Here is a 23,977-nt window from a genome sequence, read left to right as displayed (position 1 = left end):
AAACATTACCATTTACACTATCACCAAAGTCCATAATATACTGAGTTATAAATTGAAATATACAAAATCCATATGCTGAAAACTACAAAATGCTGATGAAAGAAATCAAAGAAGATCTAAATAAATAGATATACCATGTTCATGGATTGGAAGCTTCAATATTGTTAAGGTATCAATTCTCCCCAAACCATTGTATAGATTCAATGCAATTTCAAGCAAAAGCCCAGCAGGATTCTTTAATCAAAAATCAACAAGCTGTTTCTAAAATTTATATGAGAAGGCAAAGATCTAGAATAGCTAAAACAAACACCACCTGATTTCAAGACTTACTGTAACACTAAAGTAATCAAAACATTGTGGCATTCAAGAAAGGACAGACAGGGCTGGGCACAGTGACTCATGCCCATAATCCCAGCACTTTGGGAGGCTGAGGCGGGAGGATCACTTGAGCCCAGGAGTTCAAGACCAGCCTGAGCAACATAATAAGACCCCATCTCTACAGAAAATGAAAAAATTAGCCAGGTGTAGTGGTGCACACCTGTAGTCCTAGCTACTAAGGAGACTAAGGAGGGAGGATTGCTTGAGCCCAGGAGTTTGAGGTTACTGTGAGCTATGATGATATGTCACTATGCCACTGCACTCTAGGCTGGAAAATAGAATGAGATTGTCTCAAAAAAAAAAAAAAGAAAAAGAAAAAGAAAGGCCAGACATATAGATAAATGTAACAAAATAGAGAGCCCAAACATAGACCCACAAATATGTGATCAATATTATTTTGACAAAAGTGTAAAGGCAATTCAGTGGGAGAAAAGATAGTCTTTTCAACCAGTAGTAATGGAACATTTGGACATTCATATGACAAAAAACCAAAAAATGAGCCTCAATCTGTACTTTAAACTATATATGGAAATTAACTTAAAATGGATCAGAGCCCTAATTATAAAACCTAAAAGTATAAAACTTCTAAAAGGAAACAAAGAAAATGAAAGACCTTGTGTTAGGCAAAAATTTCTTATATATGATACCAAAAGCAAGATCCATAAAAGAAAAAAATGGAAAATTGGACTTCATCAAAAATTAAGAACTTCTGCTCTTTAAAAGATAATGTTAAGAGAATGGAAAGATAAGTCACAAACTGGGAGCAAAATATTTGCAAATCACATAGCTGATAAAGGATTTCTATCTAGAATATATAAATCCCTCAAACTCTACAGTAAGAAAACAACCCAATTTTTAAAAATGGGCATACAATTTGGATGCTTTACCAAAGATTTACAGATGGCAGATGGCAAAAAAACACATGAAAAGATGCTCAATATCATTACCCATTAGGAAAATGCAAATAATAAAATAATGAGATATCACTACACACTTAATAGAATGGCTAAGAAAAACTAAAATGAAATAAAAGCTAAAAATACCAAGTGTGTATGTGCATGGGGAACATATGGAGCTCTCATGTATTTCTGTTGGGAATGCAGGATGGTATTGCCGCTTTGGAAAAACAGTTTGGCAGTTTCTTATAAAATTAAGCATACACTTACCACATGGCTTAGCAATCCAACTCCTAGGTATTTTCTCAAGGGAAATGAAAACTTAGGTTCACACAAAAACATGTGCACAAATGCTTTATTTGTAATAATTAACCTTGGAAACAACTCAAATGTCCCTCAACAAGAGAATGGATGAACAAACTGCATCATATCCATACAATGCACGGATGAGTAGAATGGAATTCTACTTAACAATCAAATGGATGAACCACTGATACACACAAGATGGATGCAATTCAAACGCCTATGCTAAATGAAACAAGATGCCACAAAGTATGATTTCCATATGACATTTCGGAAAAGGCAAAAGGATAAGGACAGAAAACAGATCGGTGGTTGCAAGGTGTTAAGTGTGGGCAAGTAGTTGACACTAGGGGGTGCAAAGGGGAAATTTTAGGAGGTGATGGAAGTGTTCTATGTCCGGAGCCATGTGGTCCGGTCTGCTCATCTAAGATGGCCGACTAGCCCGCGGGATGCGATAAAAAGCCCGCGAAAAGCTTGGTGGTCTCCAGTTACCCATTGTGACATGGCCCTTGTCTGCCGCCCAGAGGTTCCCTTTTACGGAAGCCCCCTGGACACCAGCACCCCGGAAAGCGCCCCCCTTTCTACTTCCTCCTTCTACCGTACTTAAGCCTCTGCCTTACTACCAATAAATGAGACTTGATCAGACTCCTGTCTTGTCTCCATTTCTTGTGTCTTTCGCCTCTCCTATTTCCCACTCCCTCCCCTGCAGGTCTACGTTGACTATCCCGCGGGTCGGGACAGTTCTATATTTTGATTGGTGTTGGTTACACCACTGTATTTGCTTATCAAAAGAGAACTGTACACTAAATAGGGTGGATTTTATGCAGTGTAAATTATACTTCATTTTTAAAGTTTGTACAAATATAAAATTTTTATAATTTGTATATTTTATTAAATTTTATAAATTTTTAATGTAATTTTTGAAATGTCTGTTGAAAAAGCCAAATGCTGAAAAGCAACACAGCCATTTAATATGTGAAAACGCTAATCATCATAGGCTAATATTATACTTGGTGTCCTAAACAATGTTGAAATATACAGAGGGGAAAGGATATTAGATGTTTTATTAAAGTTACTATTTATTCCTGTTTAACTAGAAAAGGATCAATTCTAGTTTCCCCCATCGATCAGATGTGATTATTCTTTTCTATTCTATTTTCTTGTAGATGACACTGAAACTCGAGATGACAGACTTTTGGACCTTAACCCTGGGGATTCTGATTCCACAGGTCTAGGGTGGGGCCTGGCCATCTATTTTTTTGCACAGTTCCCCAGGTGATCCTGCTGCACAGCCAGCACCACCCACATGGTATAGCTCGATGCTAGGGAGCAGAAGGTCACACATGGTGCAGCCCAGCTCACCAGGGCAAAAGTCAAGATCAAGTTTGCAGGCTCAAGCCAGAGCTCAAAATATCTCCTTTGCTGGGTAGGACTATTCTATTAGCTAATCTCACAGGGGAAAAAAAAAAAGAAAGAAAGAACGAGGGGCAGAGAGGAAGGAAAGGGAAAGGAAAAAAATGGAAGGATTAGGAAAAGGGACAAATACTATGGGTACTTCTCCATACACTATTAACAACATAATCCAGGGTGGTCAGAATTCTCGCCATATGACTGTTGAAAAAACTCATCTGAGGCTTGGAGAATATACATATTAAGAAATATCTACCAGGGGAAGGGTATAATCACATTATTTTGTTCCATTCTCTAATATGAAACACCACGCCTCACAAGCATTATTGCCAAGTAACCCCTTATTTTCCAGTGGAAATACTTTGAATCTGTTGTGTCAAAAATTCTTCCCCAAAGCATTGTCCGTACACTCACTTTGAAAAGAAAGCTCTCAGCGTGGTAATGGATGGTATGGATGTCCACTTCGCTTCCTAGCCCTAGCAAATACCAGTTTGTCATTGTGTCTTCATTCATTATGAGGCCATGGAGATTCCCAAAAATCTTCCCATTAATAGCTAAGAAGATGGAAAGAAAATAGCCTTTGGTTAGTGAAAAGACACTTAATCTGGTTTTAAAAATGGTTCCAGAGGATCTCAAGGTCACTGATACTTTCATCTACCTGGTAAACATGTAACAATCTCACTCATAGTTACCAACGTCCCTACCATTCTAGACCCAAAACTCAGATGACCCAGAAATCCTTATACAGAGAGAGCCAGAAAAGAGAAACAGCAGTTCATTTTTTAAAGCCACATCTTGGTGGCAGTGTTTGTTTATCTATTCAGCGTATTCTCCTTAGGAATTGGGGTACAGGCTCACTGGTGAAGTAGCAAGATTTATAGCATTCCACAGATGAGTGAACTAAGGCACAAATGATCAAGTTTATACAAATCAAAATTGATGAATTAGAAGATATTTTCTTAATATTTCTTAATACTTTCTGAGAACTAGTTTAATCCTGAACTGGTTCAGCCTAGTCAATTAGTTATGGCTGAATCTACAAAAACAGGAGAGCCAGAGCTTCACCTGGGCTGAGCCCATGACCCAACAATGACCAAAGCAAACTCAGTTGACATGAGGGTGACTCTTGCTCCTCTTCTTCTGACTGACTTTTTATGCTGTGCATCACGGCATAGCCAAATAAGCTGCATTCATTAAAAACAGAGATCATACTAAAAGACTTTGGTCGAGGGAAGCAAATTTGGTAGCAGAAACAGTAACTGAATGGGGGATCACGCTACTGTATTCTAATCCATGTTAACAGCCAGCTTTGTGACCTTGGGCAAGGCCTATCCTTTTGTGCACTTTTGGTCAAATGTAGGTCTTGGTGAGACAGTGTGGATGTGTCCATCTGAGTACATTACTCCTGCCCAAACAAACCAACCTACCTTAAATTACATAGAATTAAATAACACAGAGACATTAAAACAAAAATTTGGTGATGGTGTTTCATGGCCCAGAGACAAGTTAAACCAGACCCTCAAATGTGATCAAACAGAAGTTATGGTGTGGCCAGGTGCAGTGGTTCACGCCTGTAATCCAGCGTTCTGGGAGGCCGAGGTTGGAGGATCACTTGAGGTCAGGAGTCTGAGACCAGCTTGAGCAAGAGCAATACCCCATCTCTACTAAAAATAGAAAAATTAGCTGGGCGTGGTGGCTCACGCCAGTAGTCCAGCTACTTGGGAGGCTGAGGCAGGAGGATTGCTTGAGCCCAGGAGTTTGAGGTCGCAGTGAGCTAGGCTGACGCCACAACACTCTACACTGTAGCCCAGGTGACAGAGTGAGACTCCATCTCAAAAAAAAAAAAAAAATAACAAGTTATGGTGTATTCTTATAGAAATATAGCAATAAGTGATGCCTTATGTTTAAGGAATTACATCACAGTTTAGAGATCCCAGCTTTGAGAGGTATATGCCCCTAAAGGTTGGTTCAAAGCCTCAATGACTTTGCAGCCAGACAACAAGTGGCTAGGCTGGTTCACTCTGAAGGAAAGCTTCACTCCAGGTGCCTGGGGAAGGGGGAAAGGCTCAGAGAAGGTTGCTGGGGGCCTCCTACAATTACAGGAATTTCTATGAGCTTATCTCAATAATGGTTTTCTTTTTAAACCCCTGATTTACCATGCATTCTGTTGCTCTCCTCAAAATCATCAGAGGGCTTAAAATCTCGTGGATCTTTATTGAGATACTTCTTAATATTTTCATCCAGATACCAGGATTCATTCTCATTAAATACCAAAAACAAGAGAGCAAATTCATAATCAATATCACTTCTTCTTCCCTTTTCATTCAATATTCCTTCTCGACATACAATCAGAGGACCCATCAAACCACTATACATGTCCTGAAAGAAAAATAAACTGAATTAGAAAAGCCATTACATAATTTAGTGATACTCCATTCCACCTGCCACCATTCTAGTGTAGGATCTTATTATAATACTTCACCCTAGACTAGAAATTGGTTCCTCTCTGGGCTCTGGCTCAGCCACCCTCCAGCCTGCCCTCCTGACCACCACCAGATTAATCTCCACTCCCATACCTAAGTCTTAAGTGATGTTCCATGGCCTACAGAATAAAGCACAAACCCTTTACAGTTCTGCGAGCTCTTCCATGTGCTCCCCCAGTGAACTTTTCTGGCTTAGGTTCCCCCCTGCTTTCCTTCGGGACCCTATATGACACCCAAATGGGACTTTCCACATGTCTCAAACACATCCTCCACTTCCCTATTTTCAGCTTTGCTCATAATGCTCTTTCTTCTAGACTTCCCAAAGCTTCCTATAGTGCCTTGGTTAGCCCACCACTCCTATAGAATTCACCAGATTCAGAGTTGTATTATAGCTGTAAGTATTCTTCTCCCTACAAAGTTATGTTTCTTCAACACAAGAATATTTGTGTCCCTCACAGCAGTCGTAGGGTCATTTGCACATCACAAGTGCTCAACAAATTATTTATTGGGATGCATAAAAATAAACAAATAAATATGGGTTTCCCATAATTCTAATATGTAAGTTTATTTTTTCAAGGGCCTTATATGTCTATCTCCTGTACTCTAACAGTGCCCAGTACAACCCAAGGACATGACTATAAGCCTTCTAATATCTAAGAGGAAGGGTGAGATAATCCCTCACATTTTTCTATAATGAGCAATGCTTACATTTTATATTAGATGAGTTTAGTTTGGACTTTGGTTTATGATATATAATTAATGATTATTGTTGTTTTATATACCCATACCTGACTCAAATTCAGTATTGAATATTTTCCTTTTATTTCTAGATTAGACTATTTATTACTCAAATAGTTTCATAGTTTCAGTTTCTTTCTTTTCCTGATACCTAATAGCCCTGGTAATGCCTTCAAAATAAGCAGATCTCACGCATCCAACACCATGAATAAATTATATTCTAAGGTACTTTATTTTATTGTTATCTGTTTACATATCCTCTTTTGCTTTAATCTACCTCAAAAGTTCTAAATTTGGTAATTAAAAGTTTGGGGTTTTTGGCCGGGCGTGGTGGCTCACGCCTGTAATCCTAGCTCTCTGGGAGGCTGAGGCGGGCGGATTGTTTGAGCTCAAGAGTTCGAAACCAGCCTGAGCAAGAGCGAGACCCCGTCTCTACTAAAAATTAGAAAGAAATTAATTGGACAACTAAAAAATATATAGAAAAAATTAGCCGAGCATGGTGGCGCATGCCTGTAGTCCCAGCTACTCGGGAGGCTGAGGCAGGAGGATCGCTTGAGCCCAGGAGTTTGAGGTTGCTGTGAGCTAGGCTGATGCCACGGCACTCTAGCCCGGGCAACACAGTGAGACTCTGTCTCAAAAAAAAAAAAAAAAAAAAAGTTTGGGGTTTTTGTTTTGTTTTTATCTCCTATACTTTAAATCAAGGGTCAGCAAACTGGTTTTTGTTTTTTTTTTAATAAAGCACCAGATGGTAAATATTTTTGACTTTGTGGGCCATAATGTCTCTGTTACAACTACTCAATTCAACCATAGACAATGTAAACGAATGAGTGTAGCTGGATTTGGCCAGTGGCGGACTGCATGAGACCCCTGCTCTAAATCATTACACCCCTTCATATATACCACCCTGAGCTGCGCTGACCTGAATAGTCAACTGAAAGCCACATTCCTTTAAGCCTTTTGGTTGCTCTTTCCACCTTACCTTCACAAAGTTTACTGTGGAATAGTAAACCCACGGAATACAGTTGGGATCAGAGGGCCCTGGACCAGATCTTTTAGGGATATTCCATCTGTAAGTTTTTATTTCTCCTGTAATAAATGAAAAGAAATGGAAAGAATTTGTTAGTTATCTCTGTTCCAGATGATTTACCTGAAGAAATGTAAAGAAATCTTTATATATTTTTGTCAATGTTTATTGCTGGAGAGAATGACCCATTCATTAGAATGTTCTTACTGAACTCACATCTTGAGTTCTACAATTTCAAAATGAAATGGCAGATTTGTCATTTCTCACTCCAGCCTTCCCTCTAGTTTGCCCTTTTCTATTGTCAACTGGGGAATACTGAGGAAATGGAGACTTAGTTTTTACCTCACCGTCCTCAAATTTCAAACGTCCCTTCCAGGAGCTGTCCTGGAGCACATCTTAGTCACTGAGAGTCTCAGCCTCATCCTCTTAGGGAATCACCAGGGAGCTGCGTAAGCTCTCGCTGCTCAGGCCTCACCCCAGACCAATGAAATCAGAGCATATGGGTCTGGGACTTAGGTACCAGTATCTCTGAAAGCTGCTCAGGTGGGCAAGTGAGATTCAGTGAGAACCAGAGAGAATCAGAGAGACCTAGTTCCAAATCTCAACCCTGTCACTTCCTGTTTATCCACCATTGGCAAGCTACTCACCTTCATTGACCTTTAGTTTCCTTACCTGGAAACTGGATTAGTCATCAGAGTTTTCAGATTGTTGTGAGGATTAAATGAAATAATGAAATTAAATATGTGGGGTAGTGCCTCACATTGAAGGCAGTCAATCAGTGTTAATTTTTATGTACATTACAGTTGTCCCTCCTTATCCTTGGGGGATATATTCCAAGACCCCCAGTGGATGCTCAGAATCACAGATAGTTACTGAAACCTATATATACTATGTTTTTTCTATATACACACACCTGTAATAAAATTTAATTTATAAATTAGGCACAGTAAGAGATTAACAAAAACCAATAATAAAATAGCAAAATTAAAACAATACACTGTAATAAAAGTTATGTGAATGTGCTCTCTCTCTCTCTCTCTCAAAATATCTTACTGTTTTTGAACCAAGGTTGATAGCAAGTAACTGAAACCGCAGAAAGCAAAACCACAGATGAGTGGGACCACTGTAATAGCAAACATGGGCTCCTGTGGGTAGGCACCATATCTGTGCATCCCTTGTGGCTGACCCAGAGACTTGCACAGAGGAAGCATCAATATATCTGCATGAGATAGCAAGATGACCATATTGCAAAAGTCCCAAATAAAACTCACACTTTAATCATTATCTCCTCCCCACCCCATCAGAACAACAAACCTATGGCTGAATATGTGAGCCACAAAGAAAACAATAGTGCTTGCATGTAACTTTGCTCCGCTTTTGCTAATACATCAGTGGGTAGCTATACAACTTCAGATCTAGTTTTGATTATATTTCCTTAAAGCCCCTATGCCTTGTTAATCACAAGATAAACAGCGACTATCGAGCTTCCTAAATGCAAATGGCCACAGGAGTGGTGTTATTAAAGTTGGAAGATCCATTGCTCACCCAGCAGCAAGCACAGCAATGAATGTGAAGACGATGCTCAGTAAATGTTTGTTGATTGATTTAAGTAAAAAGAAGAAGAAATTCTCCTAAGATGCTTGTTTGTACTCCTTTTCTCATGCATGCCTGGGTAACCTTTCTCTTGCACCTTGCTTGGGCTTCCTGCATAAAGTTAATTTCTTTCTTTCTTCTCCCTCCCCACGCCCAATCTCTAGGCTCTCCCAAACCTTTCAGCCTTGTCAGGAACCCTTGTGAAGAATCTCTTCCTCTGAGTTCTAGTAAGAAAAATGCTTCTTTGCCACATCGAGTCCATTCTCCTCCCCACTCCCAGGACCCTCACCTCAAGACCTCTCGGGAGGCCAGTCAGTGCAGAGGGGCTGTGTGCCTTTCCAGGCCTCACCTTCAGGGCACAGCAGCCTGTGGGGGCCCACCCCGCCTGCCCACAGCCCTGCCAGAGCCCCCCAGTGCCTGAGTGCCACCCTCCTTCTTCCTTCTGAAATGGTTTTCAGCTGTCAAAAATGAACCACTTTATTTAATGGCCGTTTTGACCCATTGAAAACCATTTCCTTTTTTCATAAATGCAAGACACCTCCATTGTAGAAAATATAGAAAGTACAAAAAGTGTGAAATGGAAAAGAATATCACCCTAACTGCTATTTAAAATACCACTGCCAAGATATAACTAGTATTAATATTTTTGATTATTACTATTATTATTTATTGATTATTATTATTATTATTATTTCCTTTCCGGCCTTTTTTCTATACTTGTATTTTGCTTAACATGATACCGTAAGTCTTTCCTATGTCATTAAAATCTTTTAAAATATCATTTAATGACTGCATAATATTCTTCTGCAAGGATGTTCCAAAACTTATTTAAATATTTTCCTATAGATGGATATGTAGGCTATTCATGAGAGGTTTCCTGAAGCAGCACAGGCTTCTGACACTGGGCATGGGATAGTGGGAGAGTTGAAATAGTGGCCAAGGAAGGTTTTCTTTCCTCTGACCTCATCTTTGTACAGGTACCTTGCTAACTTTTTCTAGCAATGCATTAGATTGTTTTTCTTTCTTCTTTTTATGCATCTTTAAATGTTTTAAAATTTATATGACCTTTATTGTAATTACTATAGTATTAAATATTATAATGTTATTTTACATAAGAGGTAAAATGGAATATAACTGCCCTGTAATTATATCTGTGGTTGCTATCAAGTTCATAACTGTGGGTCACAGCAGATCTTGACATTTAGTATAGCCACAATTCAACTGTCTTCTTGGAAGCCCTTCTAATTGTGAGATCTTTCTTCCTTCAATACATCTTTTTAAACCAATCTAGAGACTTCCACTTTCTGGTGCAGTCTGTAAAGAGTTTAGAAATTGTCACTCCATCCTAACGACAATACGGCTGAAACACAGTGACATTAAGAGGAGCTCTTCAAGACCTCTCAGAGATCAGAAACGAGTTGAATCTGATGTCACAAGGATGGAGCAGACCTCTGGAGTAACTTACCTGGCTTCGTCACGGGCACTTGGAATTGCTTTCCAGTGTCCATCTCCTCCACACCCTGGGCTGAGATGGAGTAGGGCCGCCTGGCTTTGTTCTTAAATATAATCAGGACTGAGTCACCCACCTCGGCATGAATCATTGGGCCTAAAGGCAAAACACAGGCCTGTGTGCATTATCATTGCTCTTTTCAACATTGATGTAATTTACATGTTGGTAGTATTTCGAAAAATAAAATAAAGGTCAGCTTCTTCATTAGTGTACTTTCTTTAGAGGGCAATATCGTACAGTATTAAATATCATGTAGTCTTTGGCAATGGGAAGAATCTGAGCTTGAATTCTGTCTTCTTAACTTATTAGAGGAACCTTGGGTAAGTCATGTAATCTATCTCACTCTCAATTTCCTTGTCTGTAATAAGGGTTTAATAATACCTTTCACATAGGGTTATAGTAAGGATTAAATACCATAATGCATGTAAAACGCTTATGTCAGTACACTGAAACACAGTAAATACTCAACAAACGCTTAACTTTTTACTGCTACTGAGACATAATCCCCAGGAGAAGCCATATCCACATGCCATGGTGACTTTCAGTTGTAATCCCCCTATGTGTCAGCTTTGGTAAGTCTGAAATTGCTCATTATCTAATAAATGAATATAACAAAAGTAATGAGGATCCAGTGAAATAATGTGTATAAAAGGGATTTGAAAGATTAGAGTGCAATGAAAACATACATGTATTGACTTATAATCAATACAGTGATTTCTCTAACACATGTCCAGTGCTGTTTCTCAGTATTTCTATACCTGAGGAGATGTGGTCTTCGGCTCCTCACAGGTGCACATTTCTGTTGGCAGCAAGCAGGCCGTGTACCAAGGGAGATGAGCCCACACCCCGCTTGAGAGAGCCTGTGGCGGCGCGACTGTAGCTGCCTCCCCTCATGCCAGGCGCTGCTCACCTGGCCGTGCTCAGAACGTGTGCGCCCGACACTGTCAGAGTGTCGTACTCATGGTGGGCTATGGGGCATCACTTCACGGTGAGTAGACTGCCATTTCAGAAGCACCTCAGACCTGATCCCTGTGCTTCTTTCTTGGGTATCTGGTGCATTCTACATTCACAGGGAGATACTCTCACGGGCAGTGGTGGGCTGGCCACACCCATGCATTCTTCACTGATTCAAGCCCTGGTTTTAATTTGCTTTTCTGAGAAAGACTACTAAGGGCATAAATAAATCTAAAATTTATTGGACTGTTAATATCTTCAGAAGAAAATATTTAGTATGAATTAGGAAGTTCTGAAAAGTACTCTTTTTTTTTTTATGACGAAGCCAGAAAAAAAATCCTATGCATGTTCTTAAGCAGCAAATTTGGGTATAGTTACAGGTAGGTGCAGGCATACGCATATATTACAATTTGTATACTCACTACCACTTAAATTGCGCACACCCTACTGTGTTGGTAGGTAAGAGCAAATGCCTACCAATTTACAATGCGATAGGTCACTATCGGGGACAAGTAATGAATGGAAGTATGCCTGCCATGTGCCCTTTGAGTAATTTGAGGAGTCCAGGCCTCTAGGCTGCACCCCTCTGGCTGAAGTGCTGCTGGGCTTGGCTCTGATGAAGTCACTCATTTGTGTCATTTACTGAGTAGAACCAAACCAGGGCTCTTGGGGCACAACCCAACCCCCTCAGCAGGACCAGCACCTTGTTGGCAGCAACAAGGCCGTGTACCAATGGGGATGAGTTCTGTCAACATACACAGCTCAAGTGAATGAATGTTTCCATCAGGGCTGACTTACTCGTTTGGCGTGACAAACAAGCTCCCATGCGAATATTAATAGACCATGGAGGTGTGGGAAGGGTGGATGAAGTATTCAATCATTTATGAAGCTAGGAGGTGTGGGGTCTTATTCTAATATTGGAAAGCACTGTGTATGGCCATACTGTTTATATAAGTTACCTTGTATGTTGAAAAGCAGAACAGGATTTCAAAAAGTCCTCTAGATTAGCACTCTGCCTTAAGGTCTTCCAAGATGGGGTCATGTCTAGTGACTCCCAGGTGAACAAAAGTGGGGAAGGAAAGCAGGAAGTACTTATCTGATCACCAGGTCCGCAGCTTGGGTTCTGAGAAGGCCATGAGTCAGGGCCTCTCAAACTTAAACCAGACCCTCCACCCTCAGCCCCATCTCACGTAAAGCCTCCTCTTTTGTCATAATTATTTTTATGGCATTGTGCATGGATAATCCAGGACCTTGAAGAAGTTATGCAAGCACTCTGCCTGTGGTTCTCAGACATCAAATTGTTTCAAATTAGAATTTCCTGGCTCAGCAGAGGGGTTGGAAAGAAGCTTTAGAATATCGGACACCGGTTAGGCTGCCCTGATGATATGGACTCCTCTTTGTGTGTTATCTGGTAGCCTTATTAGGACTATTCTTTGTATGAACTGAGCACACAGCATGCTCCCTGATAATGGCAGAGCAGGACGATACTGCACTTGGACAAATGCAGTCAGCCTACTGTGTTCCTTCCATCCCTTCTCAGGCACAAATCTAAGAGGACATATGTGTGTCTATGTGTCTGTGTATGTGTGTGTACATGCACAAGCTAGGGCCTGACAGCGCACGGCTGATAGCTGAACCATACCCAGGAGTTCTAAGTGCTCCTCTCGCGGTGGCCGGGCTTTGATCTCCACAAATTCTCCATCGGTGTATTCCCTGTAAACCACCTTCTTGTACTGAGAGCCAATCCAATTTTCAGTGTGGTTCATAAATATATCTCCATGTCTGCAAGTCAGAAGCATCAGAAATTAAAGTTGTCAGAAGACAGAAAAACCTTGAGTGCTCCTGAGTGATGCAAGGGGACTCCAGAAAAGTGCCCCCCTCATCTGGCTGTGATCAGGGGCTCCCTGGAGAGCTGGCCTTTTGCACCAGACTTCAAGAGTAGGACCAAGAATCTGCACTTTAAAGCTCCTTGGGTTCTGCTATTGGCTGCCCAGCACCAGTCCATAGCCCACCCTTGGGAGCCCCTGCTGGTTGCTGAGTGGGACCAACCATAGAGACTCCTAAGGACCCTGTGAGGTTGCAGTTCTCTTCTTAGGACCAACTAACCTCACACACGTACACTTGCACACAAGCACACACACACACACACCCTCCACCACCCTGAGTCCCTCCATATTTCCTATGTATCATTCTGTACACTCTTAAGCTTTTCCACTTTGAAAGATCGCAAGAAGGCCTGCAGTTGTGTATTGTGCATATACCCGTATACACATATCGGTTGATTCTTGTTATTCATGGTAGTTATGTTCTAGAAAGTCACCGTGAATACCGAGTTAAGGAATACTGAACCATTGTTCCTAGCGGAAATACAGGGTTAGTTTCCCACAAATCTCTGGCCACAGTATTTTCATCAACAGATCAATATATAATCTTGTTTTATGTGTGTTCCTGTTGAAAGACACTTTATTTAATACATATTGCTGAGTTATTAACGTTGAACTCTGCGGCCAACAGCACTGTAACTCATGCCTGAACAAAGCCTCCCTAACACCTGTTTTCTCCGTAAGGCGCGTCACAGCCTTCTTGCACTTAGGCCAGTGCTTCAGCACTACGCCTGGGGGGTCATTTTAAACAGTGTAAGCACTAACATGAAGCACGCAAATGCAAAAACCGTGGCACTAAATAGACCCAAAAAAGGACACTTGTTTACAGTATAAGAGCTAAAATGAGAAGGCAGAGAGACTCCTGGTTTGACCTCAGCAGGAAACATGTACATCAGGCAACTTACATTTTTTGCCACCCTATGCGTATCTGTTAATGACCACAAAAGAGTCACAAGAATTGATTTTGGGGTTACAAATAAATTTTAGCAAGTAGGCAAACTTGCAAAAGCAGAATCCACAAATAAGGAGGATGGACTATACAAGTATAGCACATTTAATCTTTCACCAAGGTGGATCATTACAAAAAATAGATTAAAACAATCTATCAATTTTATCTCCAAAACACAGTGAGAATCACCTCCTTCCATCTCCCGCCACTGCTCTCCCTCACCTCCAAGCCTTTATACAGGTGTTTCCTCTGCCAAGAGCATGCTTCCTACCTCTTCAACTGGCCTAGTCATCATGTCTCAGCTCAAAGACTGTTTCCTCTCGGAAGCTTTCCCTGACCACCGACCCACTGCCCACCTTTCCCCACGGAAAGCTTGTGGCTGTGTGCTTCCACCATAAGCTGTGGCCGCACTCTGCCCTTCCCCTCTCATAGTGACTGCCTCACTCCATTTGCTCATTCTAAAGTTTTCCTGTGGACCAGGAATTCTGTGTGGGAAAGGATCTTATCTACCCTTCTCCATACTGTTTCACCAGCACTTTGCACAATGCCTAGCACATAGTAGGTATTTAATAAATGCACATATAACATCCCCCCTAGACTGTATGCTAGCCAAGGGAAGAGAACTTTTCTTCTATTTTCAGTTTCCAGGATCCCTAGAAACACGTGTGGTGGTGACCAGCACAGTCCCGGAGCCACACTCTGCTGTGTTCCAGCTTTCCTCCTCTGCAAAATGCACCTGCCTCATGAGATTGGTGTGAGTAGTATATGAGTTAATATCTGTAAAGCCCTATGTCGGGCACATATTAAGCACTAGGTAAGCACTTGCTTTATCATCATCTTGTGAGGATGGTGTATGAGGTGCTGAGCAAAAGCTGATCGAATGGGTCAAGTATGTCGTGAGGATTATGTCAGATAAGGTTTGCAGATACCCTAGCAAAATGCCTGGTGCATAGTGGGTGCTCAATAGATGATGGTAACTGTGGATGGTTAAATTACACATGTACCAGTACACAAGCTCAGGAGCACTAGGAATACAACCTTATTTTTCTAACCCAACTTAATTTCTGTTTTCAAATTCCCACTCACTGCACAAACTGCCCCTGGCGTTGCACTGATAGTCCTCTTTGTTGCCTTTCTAGGATCCTGAGGCCTTCTAGCATGTTCTTAGGAAGTCCCAAAGAAAGACTTCCAGGTCCCAAGGTGGGGCAGAGGGTCTGTGCTGACCAGGACAATAAATGTCTCACGGATAACCTGTACCAAGAAGTGGTTCAAAAACCAGATGTGCCCCCCCATGGCCTTGGGGCAAAGGGCAGAAGCATAAAAATTGGAGTGGGTGCAGAAGAGGCATTTGTCCCTGGGCTCCCATTTACAGAGGTGCCACAAATGTGCCCTGGGACTTATCATTTCAATTCTGTATTGAGTTTTTATCCATAGCATCTGGTGAACTGTGAGCACGTCCTTATCTCACTTTGCTTTTATCTATTTTTGGGCAATAACCAGAGTGACATAGGAAGAGTGTGATTATGGCATTCTACCCCCCTTCCCCACCAGCACCTTCTATCTCTCTATGTCACTTGGGAGAGAGTTCCAGAAGACTGAGGCTAGACCTCCCTGCTAGCCCAGAGGGATGGAGGCTTAAAAGGAGTTAAATTCGTAAAAAAATAATGAAGACTATATTTTTCATACACCCACGGGCCAAAATGGTATGCATGACAAAATTATTATACAATTATTTCTTTGGTTATGGCAGCCTTTTAATGAAATAATCATTTTAGAAAAGGCCAAATTAGAATTCATTTCATGTTCTGCTGCACCAGCATCAATCTTTAGCTGGCAGCAGTAGTTTTGCAGAAGAAAGATGTCTGGTTTAACAAATAGGTGAGTGAATAATTGAATGGATTTTAAATCCTCCTGTCCTTGAGGCAAAAAAGTGAGGAGTCATTTGGGGTTTTTTGTTTGTGTTTTCATTTATCCAGAAGGTGGCACTGTTATAGTCCCTGTTCCAGGAGTATGGATTGCACCCCCACCCCCATTAAAAAAAAAAGGACAATAGGTAAGAAACAAATGTGGTAAGATTAGGAACAGTAGCATGCAGAGTTGTGTGTGTATGTCACAGCCCTGGAGGATTCGTATGAGGTGTGGGGAGGGGAGTGCGGTGGGAAGGGTTTTGGGTAGGTGGCAATGAAGGGCAACCTTGTGTGCGAGAGAACACGGATTTGTCATTCAAAAGATCTATGTTCAGTTCCAACTCTGCCAATGACTAGTCTTGGCAACCAGGTTTCCTCACCTGCTTATCAGGACAGTAAGATAAGACCCAGGCAGAGGGTTGTTGCCAAGCCCAGGGTATTAACCTTGGGGGCGGAGGTCTGCAGTCTGCACCTGACGCCTCCCTTGTTTAACTGTATCCCAGGGCACCCTGGGAAGCGTGGTCACTGGACTGGCCCGCTTAGGGCAGCAGAGGACCAACGCTCACAAGCCTGCTGGTGGTTTGAGCATTGCGGATTCTTTGGCATGCAGCACTGGCCACAGCACTTTCGAGGGAGGGTCAATCTTGCGGACGTTCTGGGTACAGGGTCTAGTAGAGAGACTTGTTCTTCCTATCCCAATCCGGGATCTCTCCGCAGGCTCCGACCCCTCCTCGCTTGTCCCCACCTAGATCAGCGCTCTGCCAATGGCTCAGCCTCAATTCCCCTTCCCCGGGTCCTCAACCCTCAGCAGCCCATCCTCTCACCCCGGATCTGTAACTGTACTCCATCTCTGCCTCCTCGGGCCCCCGTTGTCTTCCCAGTCCCACTATCGCGGTGGGATCTGCCTTTCCCTAAACCTTGCAATGCGCTCACGCAGGGGCGCATGCGTCCGCCCCACAGCCGCACAGAACCAGCCGCCGCCAGGAGGTGCGCGGAGCCTTCCAGGGCTGGAGCTGGCCGGCTTCCCTAACCTTCTGTGCGCGGGATAAAAGTCTCTGTCTGCAGGGACTGTACGGACAAAACCAGGGCATTGGCTAAACGCCTACGGATCGTGCTCAATCCCACCGAAGAGACTTGGCGGCGGCGCCTGCGGTACCTTTCCCCTCTTGCGTCCAAGGGCAGCTTTTCGAACTCCCAGTTTTTGTTAGGGGCATAATCCCATTCTACCTCTTCAGCGGCGATGTAAAACGTTCTTATCATCCCGTACGGCTGCTCAGAAGGGTCCTTGTTGCCACAGCCGTTGACCTCATATATCTGACCCATGCCTCGCAAGAGGTGGTACAAGGTGGCACAAAACACCCTGAAAATACCTGAAAGAGAAATGGCTTGGCATTGTGTGCGGTGCTCGATGTTTTTGTTGTTATTGGTCTGTTTTTAGCAGACCTACATATTTTATTCCAAAATAAATAACCAATAAGGTGGATTTTTAAAATATCAATTTGATAGTAATTTAAAATCAGACCCCAAGGGGAATAAATTAGTTTGAATATATTTACTTCGGGGGCGGAGGGGAAGTTACCATTTAAAATTCACTTGTAATAGAAAAATAAAACTTAAAATGCTGCTATCAAGAAATGACTTCTCCGGGTCTTCCCATAATACACATCTATTAGAAAACAGTGTCTCCTGGAAAATCACCAATAGGTGTGACTGTCTTAGCCCAGCCCAGTTTAAAAAGAACTAATTACCTGTAGGATGATTATCCTAAACAAAATGCAAATTAGGCCACATTTCTGAAGTCATGTATTTTGCCCTAAAGGATTTCATAAATTATAAAGTGTAATAAGTACGTAAAGTAGTATTATTAGTAAAGCCAAAGATATTATTTCATTAAGCCTCTGAGTAAAGGAGTTTCTCATTTCCAACAGTAGGTCTATATTATGCCAGATGAAAAGGAAAATGAAAAAAGAAAAATAATCAACTAGATTTTTCCATATAATACCAGCAATCATGTCAACTGAAAATTATGTAATTTTTTAAACTAAATTTTCTAGATGAGTTGGCATCAGGTAGATATTTCCTAATTGAACTCACCATAAAATCATATAAAACAAATAAAATTATTGAAGATGTTAACTGTCAATGAAAGTATTGAATCAATAAATCTTCCCTTCCTCTAGAGGTGAGTGATTAGCGTGCCACTCATTAACCACCTGCAATGCACAGAGATAGCTTCTATCTTGCTATACGTGTAAGTCTGTTGTCTAAATATTGCAAATTACTCCTTCTAGATGAGCAAAAACCATTTATTTAATAGGTCCCCAAGCACCTCCAGGCACTAAGGAAGGAGGACTACTGTAAGGAAGGGTCTTTGTGAAACCCCAGAGAAGACCCTCTGAAGACAGACTTGGAAAGACCACCCTCTGCATTTGGTTTTTTCCAGGCAGCCTATTATTTATGTGTTGATCATGGCCCTTCGATAGTCTAGGAATTATCTTCTTTAAGAATAAAGAGGAAATGTTTGAGTTGCAGCCTACGGTCTATTCTACCCACTTTTGAGCACCCTTCTTAGCTTATAGGTAAGGGACAGGTATTAGTGAAATGATCAAGCTTTTAAGCAGTCACAAATTTATGCTCATCACCAAACATAAATCAGAAAACAATGTTTTGAAGCTCTTTGGAGCACATGAGTAACGATCAAGACACTGGAGTGAGTAGCCAAATCTCTAAAATTATTCCAGCCAACTTTAGCTTTGAGTGCTTGTTTCTATGGATTAAAATGATTTGCTATTTCCCCATTCCCTGTCCTCTTTTTCCTTGAAGAATGTATTTTTTTTTTTTAAATTATTTTGTCCAAGGCATCCTTTGGTTTGGGTGATTCATAATTGATCAACTATATTAATGTAGAGAGGTAGAACACTAGAAGTTTGCAAGTTTTATAAGGCAAAGATATGGAGCTCCTACTTTCAGGCAGTGCTTGGGCAAAGGTTTTGAAGCCCAAGCCTCAAGTTCTTAACTGATGACAGAGGCATTGAAACTGCAGTTTCAGTGTGAAGCAAAGTAGAGCATTCACTTAATAAACAGAAGGTACGCATCTTAGGTAGCATATTGGTTTCTTAAGACTGATGAAAAAGTTAGGATGGAAAAACATGTTCAATGCCCGTAGCATTTGCTATCTGCACTTTTCATGCAGCAGTTAGCACATGCTACCATATCTTGCTCTATATCTTTTATAAAAATGCCCCAATTATCTAATTAGGTTGGAATCTCTAAGAGACGTTCCAGGTACTGGCATTTTATGGGGATTTCCGTGGACTGCAAACCCATTGCAGCTAGCCCTGTGGGGAAACCAAGAATGCCCAACAGAATGAAAATGGAGAAGTCCCCAAATAACGCATCAAGAGACCACCATTAGTCCCTAGAGAAGGGAGACCCAGCTGCAGTTATGGTAGGCTGCATCTGTAATCTGGCAGCATCCCCTGGGCTGTCCATGCCTGGTAGATGCTTCAGAGCAGCAACTGTAATGATGTTCATGCTCAATGAGTGCAAAACATATCCTGTTTGTCAGGCCTGAATTTTTTATGGATTATGAATCAAAAGCATTCTCCTAGGGTTTGTGCAGCAAAGTCATTTAGAGGGCTTCTACTTTTGCTCTGTGGATGTTATTTTAGATACTTCTCTGTCCTTTACACTATGTGTTTGGACTAATATACTGAGGAATCTCTGATTCTAATCAAGACTATCTCTGTTATTACACCCCCTGAAGTAACCCAAGTCTACTGATTTCTTCTGGGGGAGGACTCTAAGAGGATGGGACCTCAAGATACAGATGGACCCACCAAGTTTACCTGCACGGTCTGGCTGCATGAATGCTGTTGTGGCCATGTGGGGAAACAGGGTCAGGGAGTCTCGGTGAGTTCCTCGGAGGTGGATGGTGTTCCCTTGAAAAGAAATTCCATGCATGTCGGTGTCAGTGCCCAATCCAATCATATGCCAGGAAACTCTGTCCTTTTTGCACATGCTTAGACCTGGCTGGTTGCCATACATGTAGCCATTAACAGCTAAATGGAAGGAAAAAGATAGTCAGAGCCCACTATAATTATGCAGATATACTGAAAACATACCATCTTAGTGAAAAAAATTAGTGGGGGATGGGGGGTGTTCAAGTATGTAAACTATTGATAGAAGATCCTTGTTATCAGAGAATAAATAGTACTAGGGAAAAGCCACATGGTAAATGAACTTAAAATGGAGACCAAAGTTAACAATGAATAATGAAAATATACCAAAATTATTCAAATGTTATATTTAATAACACATATGCAAGGACACTAATTCTAAGAATCAATAAGAAATAAATCAGGTTGTTTTCTCCCATAACTTTCTGACAAAATTGTTTCATGGCATGATATGATATCCTTCATTTTACATTTTATTTTTGCAGATTATAAAGAGTATCATTCTTGTAAAAAATTTTATTGACTTCACCAATTTCCTTATATTCTTTTCTAAAACTCTTGATATGAAAATCATTGTCTTTTTATCCTATCATCTCCTGTGTTAAATGTCTCTTCCTCAGTTTTTAATTCATTTAATTCTGTCAGACCCTCTTGCCAGTGCCTTTGCATTTGATTCTAGAAGTTAGCAAACATTCTTTTACTGATTTCATGGATTCTGAATCATTCAAAAGACTTTCAATCAATTGACACTGTATTTGCATGTCTGGTCAGTAGAGAGGGGTTTTTGGGAAGGGCGGGAGCACTAAGTTTATAAGAGGTTAGACCTTGAGTAAATACATTTGCTTTATGATAACTTCTACTTCCTACCCCAATAAAATAACTGCAGGGACTTTGATAATGATCAATTAGATATGAAGACCTTCTGTGCTTCCAGAGTGGCAAATTGTTTTCATCTTTTACATCAACCTGAATCCATTGATAAGTGGCTATCTGAAGCAGTGCCTTGAAAAGAGTTTAGAAACCACATTCCCACCCTGTAGGGAGGAATGCGGTGATTGCATAACAATGTCTGACAGGTGAGTGCACATAATTATGCCTCAGCTTGATGTCCCTTAGAGACATAAACATTCTATCCCTCTGGTACTCCTCTGCTAGTGCCCATAGTAGGGAGGAACAACTGCTGTACACATAAATGACCTGCTGTCATAATCCCCTTATCAAACAAAATTACTTTTTATATCAGTGTCTGCGGAACCAGTGTTGCTTGGTAATTGTACTCAAATCTGGGATTAGTGTTAGAAATTTCAAGAAGGCCTGGGACTTCTGAGAACACCACATTTTCTAGAAAAAAAATCTTTGATAATGCTTTGGCACATAAATAGTCTCAATCTTGTTGATTGAATGTTTAAAAGGTATGAGTGTAAATCAGGATGCTAATAAATTTAGCCCTTGGCTGGCTGATAGAGAATCTTCTCTTGCCTTGGAACTCTTGTTTAAAGCCTCTCTTGGTGGATCATTCACTCCCTCATCCATTCAGTCATTCAACAAACATCTTTGGCACACAGCCTATGTAATAGACACAACACAAAGCATTTTTGTAGCATATGAGGCCCTTTCTCTTTGGCTTTGTTGCTTTTTTTCTTCCCATTCCACGCAAGCAAGACAGAACTTAATTTATAATTAACGTGAAATTTAATTAAGATACATTATTTTCCTTGAACTTTGCTTTATAAACAACACATCCTGCCTTTCTAAGATGTGAAAATGAGTTTCTCATTGCCAAACCAAGTTGGGACTGGATTTGACATGGTTAAATCAGTTGTTTAATATTTTCTAAATAAAGTCCTCTCTGATGATAAATTTCTTTTATAATTTAGCTTCTCCTCTAAGGAACCGCTATGTTTCCTCATTTCTAGTGTAGTTGCCCTTTTTTATTGTGTACTAAGAAGTTCATAAACAAATTTCATATTTAGTTAATAGCAAAACTTTTCTTTTTATAGAAGATGATACTGCAAATGCACTACTCCATTCTTTCCATTGGTCCAAGAGGGACTCTGTTGGAAATTCGCGTCTGGGACCATGGGGTCTGTGACCTTGTTACTGTGTGTCACTTGTAACTGTGGACTTTTTTGGACTTCCATGGCAGGGAAGGAGGCTAGGAGCTATTTTGTTATTCTTTCATGTTTTTAAAGGCAATAAATAGATGTTATGCTGGATCTTAAAACAAACAGATTAGCATCCGTTATCTTAATAATACTTGATTTAGGCACTTTTGCTGACCATGCACTCTTGTAGGCATTGAGTTTGAACTGTTGCTCATTACTCCACCACCTTAGGTAATATGCCCAAGACTAATGAGCATCCTGTGTTAGTCACAACCAATTAGCATGTGGTTTGCTATTGTAACACTTGACATAAAAAGAGACAGGGAGGGACAATTAAATAATTCCTCCCAAATGAAGATCTGGGATAGGAGCAGTAGTGTTTTACAAATTAACACTTTCAGCAGTCACTTGTATGGCTTAATTAGAGATATTTGCTGTATAATGATGATCTCCTGTTATCACTTTGGTTTTCAGACTTAATGATGTTATTGTGAACCCAACAGAGGGCGTTTTGTCAGTAATTTTCTACATTTATGATGAACTGTGATCTTTGCTAGTTTTAATTTTGTGTTGCTTCATCTAAGGGTGATAAAACATTTTAGAAGCTTTAAGTTTCACAACATCTCTGGGGGATAGTGAAGGGTCACCACACCGTGTGAAGACGAAGGCATGAGATAACTTACTTGTGACCAATAACAATACCCAAGAAACCAAAATTAAGATAATTAAAACATTCCAAACATTTTCACTTCAAGTGCAATGAGCTGTCCATTCACAGGAGGGAAAGTCGTTTGTCATACCGTGCATTCGGTTGGATTTCACAAACTCTTTATCTTCTTTGTCAACACTGAAGGGACGCCAGGTAAGCTTCTGAATGTTTTCATCAAAATACCTGCTCAGATTCTCATCAAAGACTGTGAACAGTAGGTAAAACTCCTTGTCTATTCCTTTCTACAGAGAAGAAAGAAATGAATACTTAAAAAGTGCATCTTGGAGGAGTTCATAGCACTGCTTTGCTGTCCAGCTTGACACAAAGTGGGTTAGGGCTACCAACATCAGCCGTGCACGCGCCAGGTTATTTTGTAAATCAGGATTCAGAACGTTACTCTGACGAATTTGTTCCATACCCAGAACATTCGTCTTTCTCATTATATCCTTCCCCCCATCCATGTGACTTCCTCCAAGGAAATCAGTCCCTGCTCAGTAGGAAGCAAGTTAGTATATCGGAAAAAGGACAAAGTTGGATGCTCAAAGTCCTAAGCTTTACTCCTGAGTTTTCTTACTTGGTTTATTTCCTGGGATTTCACTCAATGTCTCTGAGCCTCAGTTTCTCCAGCTTTAAAATATGGATAATCATTCTACTTTGCCTTATATGATTGTTGAGGTACACTGTAAATATTCAGACTTATAATACATGTAATAGACATTTCCAGGATTGGTCCTTCGCGTAGAGAAATGAAAATCAGAAGTGGACCAAGGTATTTTTTGTCCTCTAAGCCTGGAAATTCTTTTGAGCCCAGAAGTGGGCCCATACAATACCAAAAATTATAAAATATATCATTTAATAAATTGCCTTGCAATTTCTAATTGCTGAAGCAAACTGGATTTTCCTCTTTTCATCGATGTGTTTAATACCATGCAGACACAGCTTGAAATGCTAGGCTTTGCCACTCTAATCAGTGCACCCATTCAAGCCTCTAAGTTGGGACTTGAAAGAAATTATCTACACATATTCTCATTCCTTCAGCCATAGTAGTGCTTAACCTCCAGTTTACCATAATGAGTCACAGCAGTTCTCAGCCTTGGCTATATATTGGAATCACCTGGAGGTTCTGACTGATGGGTCTGGAGCACCTAAATAAAGGATGTTTATAAGGGCCCCAGG

The 23,977-nt window shown here is 40.8% G+C and overlaps 1 protein-coding gene across 1 annotated transcript in view; it reads right to left on the bottom strand.

Moving 5' to 3' along the window:
* HEPHL1 (hephaestin-like 1) overlaps positions 1 to 23,977 on the bottom strand; it is a 59,478-nt gene that overhangs the window by 2,886 nt on the left and 32,615 nt on the right. The window contains exons 10-17 of the mRNA XM_012660059.1: positions 22,893 to 23,043; positions 19,877 to 20,089; positions 17,185 to 17,398; positions 12,932 to 13,071; positions 10,291 to 10,431; positions 7,188 to 7,294; positions 5,144 to 5,366; positions 3,402 to 3,541 (exon numbers count right to left, since the gene is read on the bottom strand). Of these exons, the coding sequence (XP_012515513.1) occupies positions 3,402 to 3,541; positions 5,144 to 5,366; positions 7,188 to 7,294; positions 10,291 to 10,431; positions 12,932 to 13,071; positions 17,185 to 17,398; positions 19,877 to 20,089; positions 22,893 to 23,043 (1,329 nt within the window). The remainder of the gene's footprint in view (positions 1 to 3,401; positions 3,542 to 5,143; positions 5,367 to 7,187; positions 7,295 to 10,290; positions 10,432 to 12,931; positions 13,072 to 17,184; positions 17,399 to 19,876; positions 20,090 to 22,892; positions 23,044 to 23,977) is intronic.

This window comes from Propithecus coquereli, unplaced genomic scaffold, assembly GCF_000956105.1.
Source record: "Propithecus coquereli isolate 6110/MARCELLA unplaced genomic scaffold, Pcoq_1.0 Scaffold65, whole genome shotgun sequence".
Classification (NCBI taxonomy): domain Eukaryota; kingdom Metazoa; phylum Chordata; class Mammalia; order Primates; family Indriidae; genus Propithecus; species Propithecus coquereli.
This window is presented reverse-complemented; position numbering and strand designations above follow the sequence as displayed.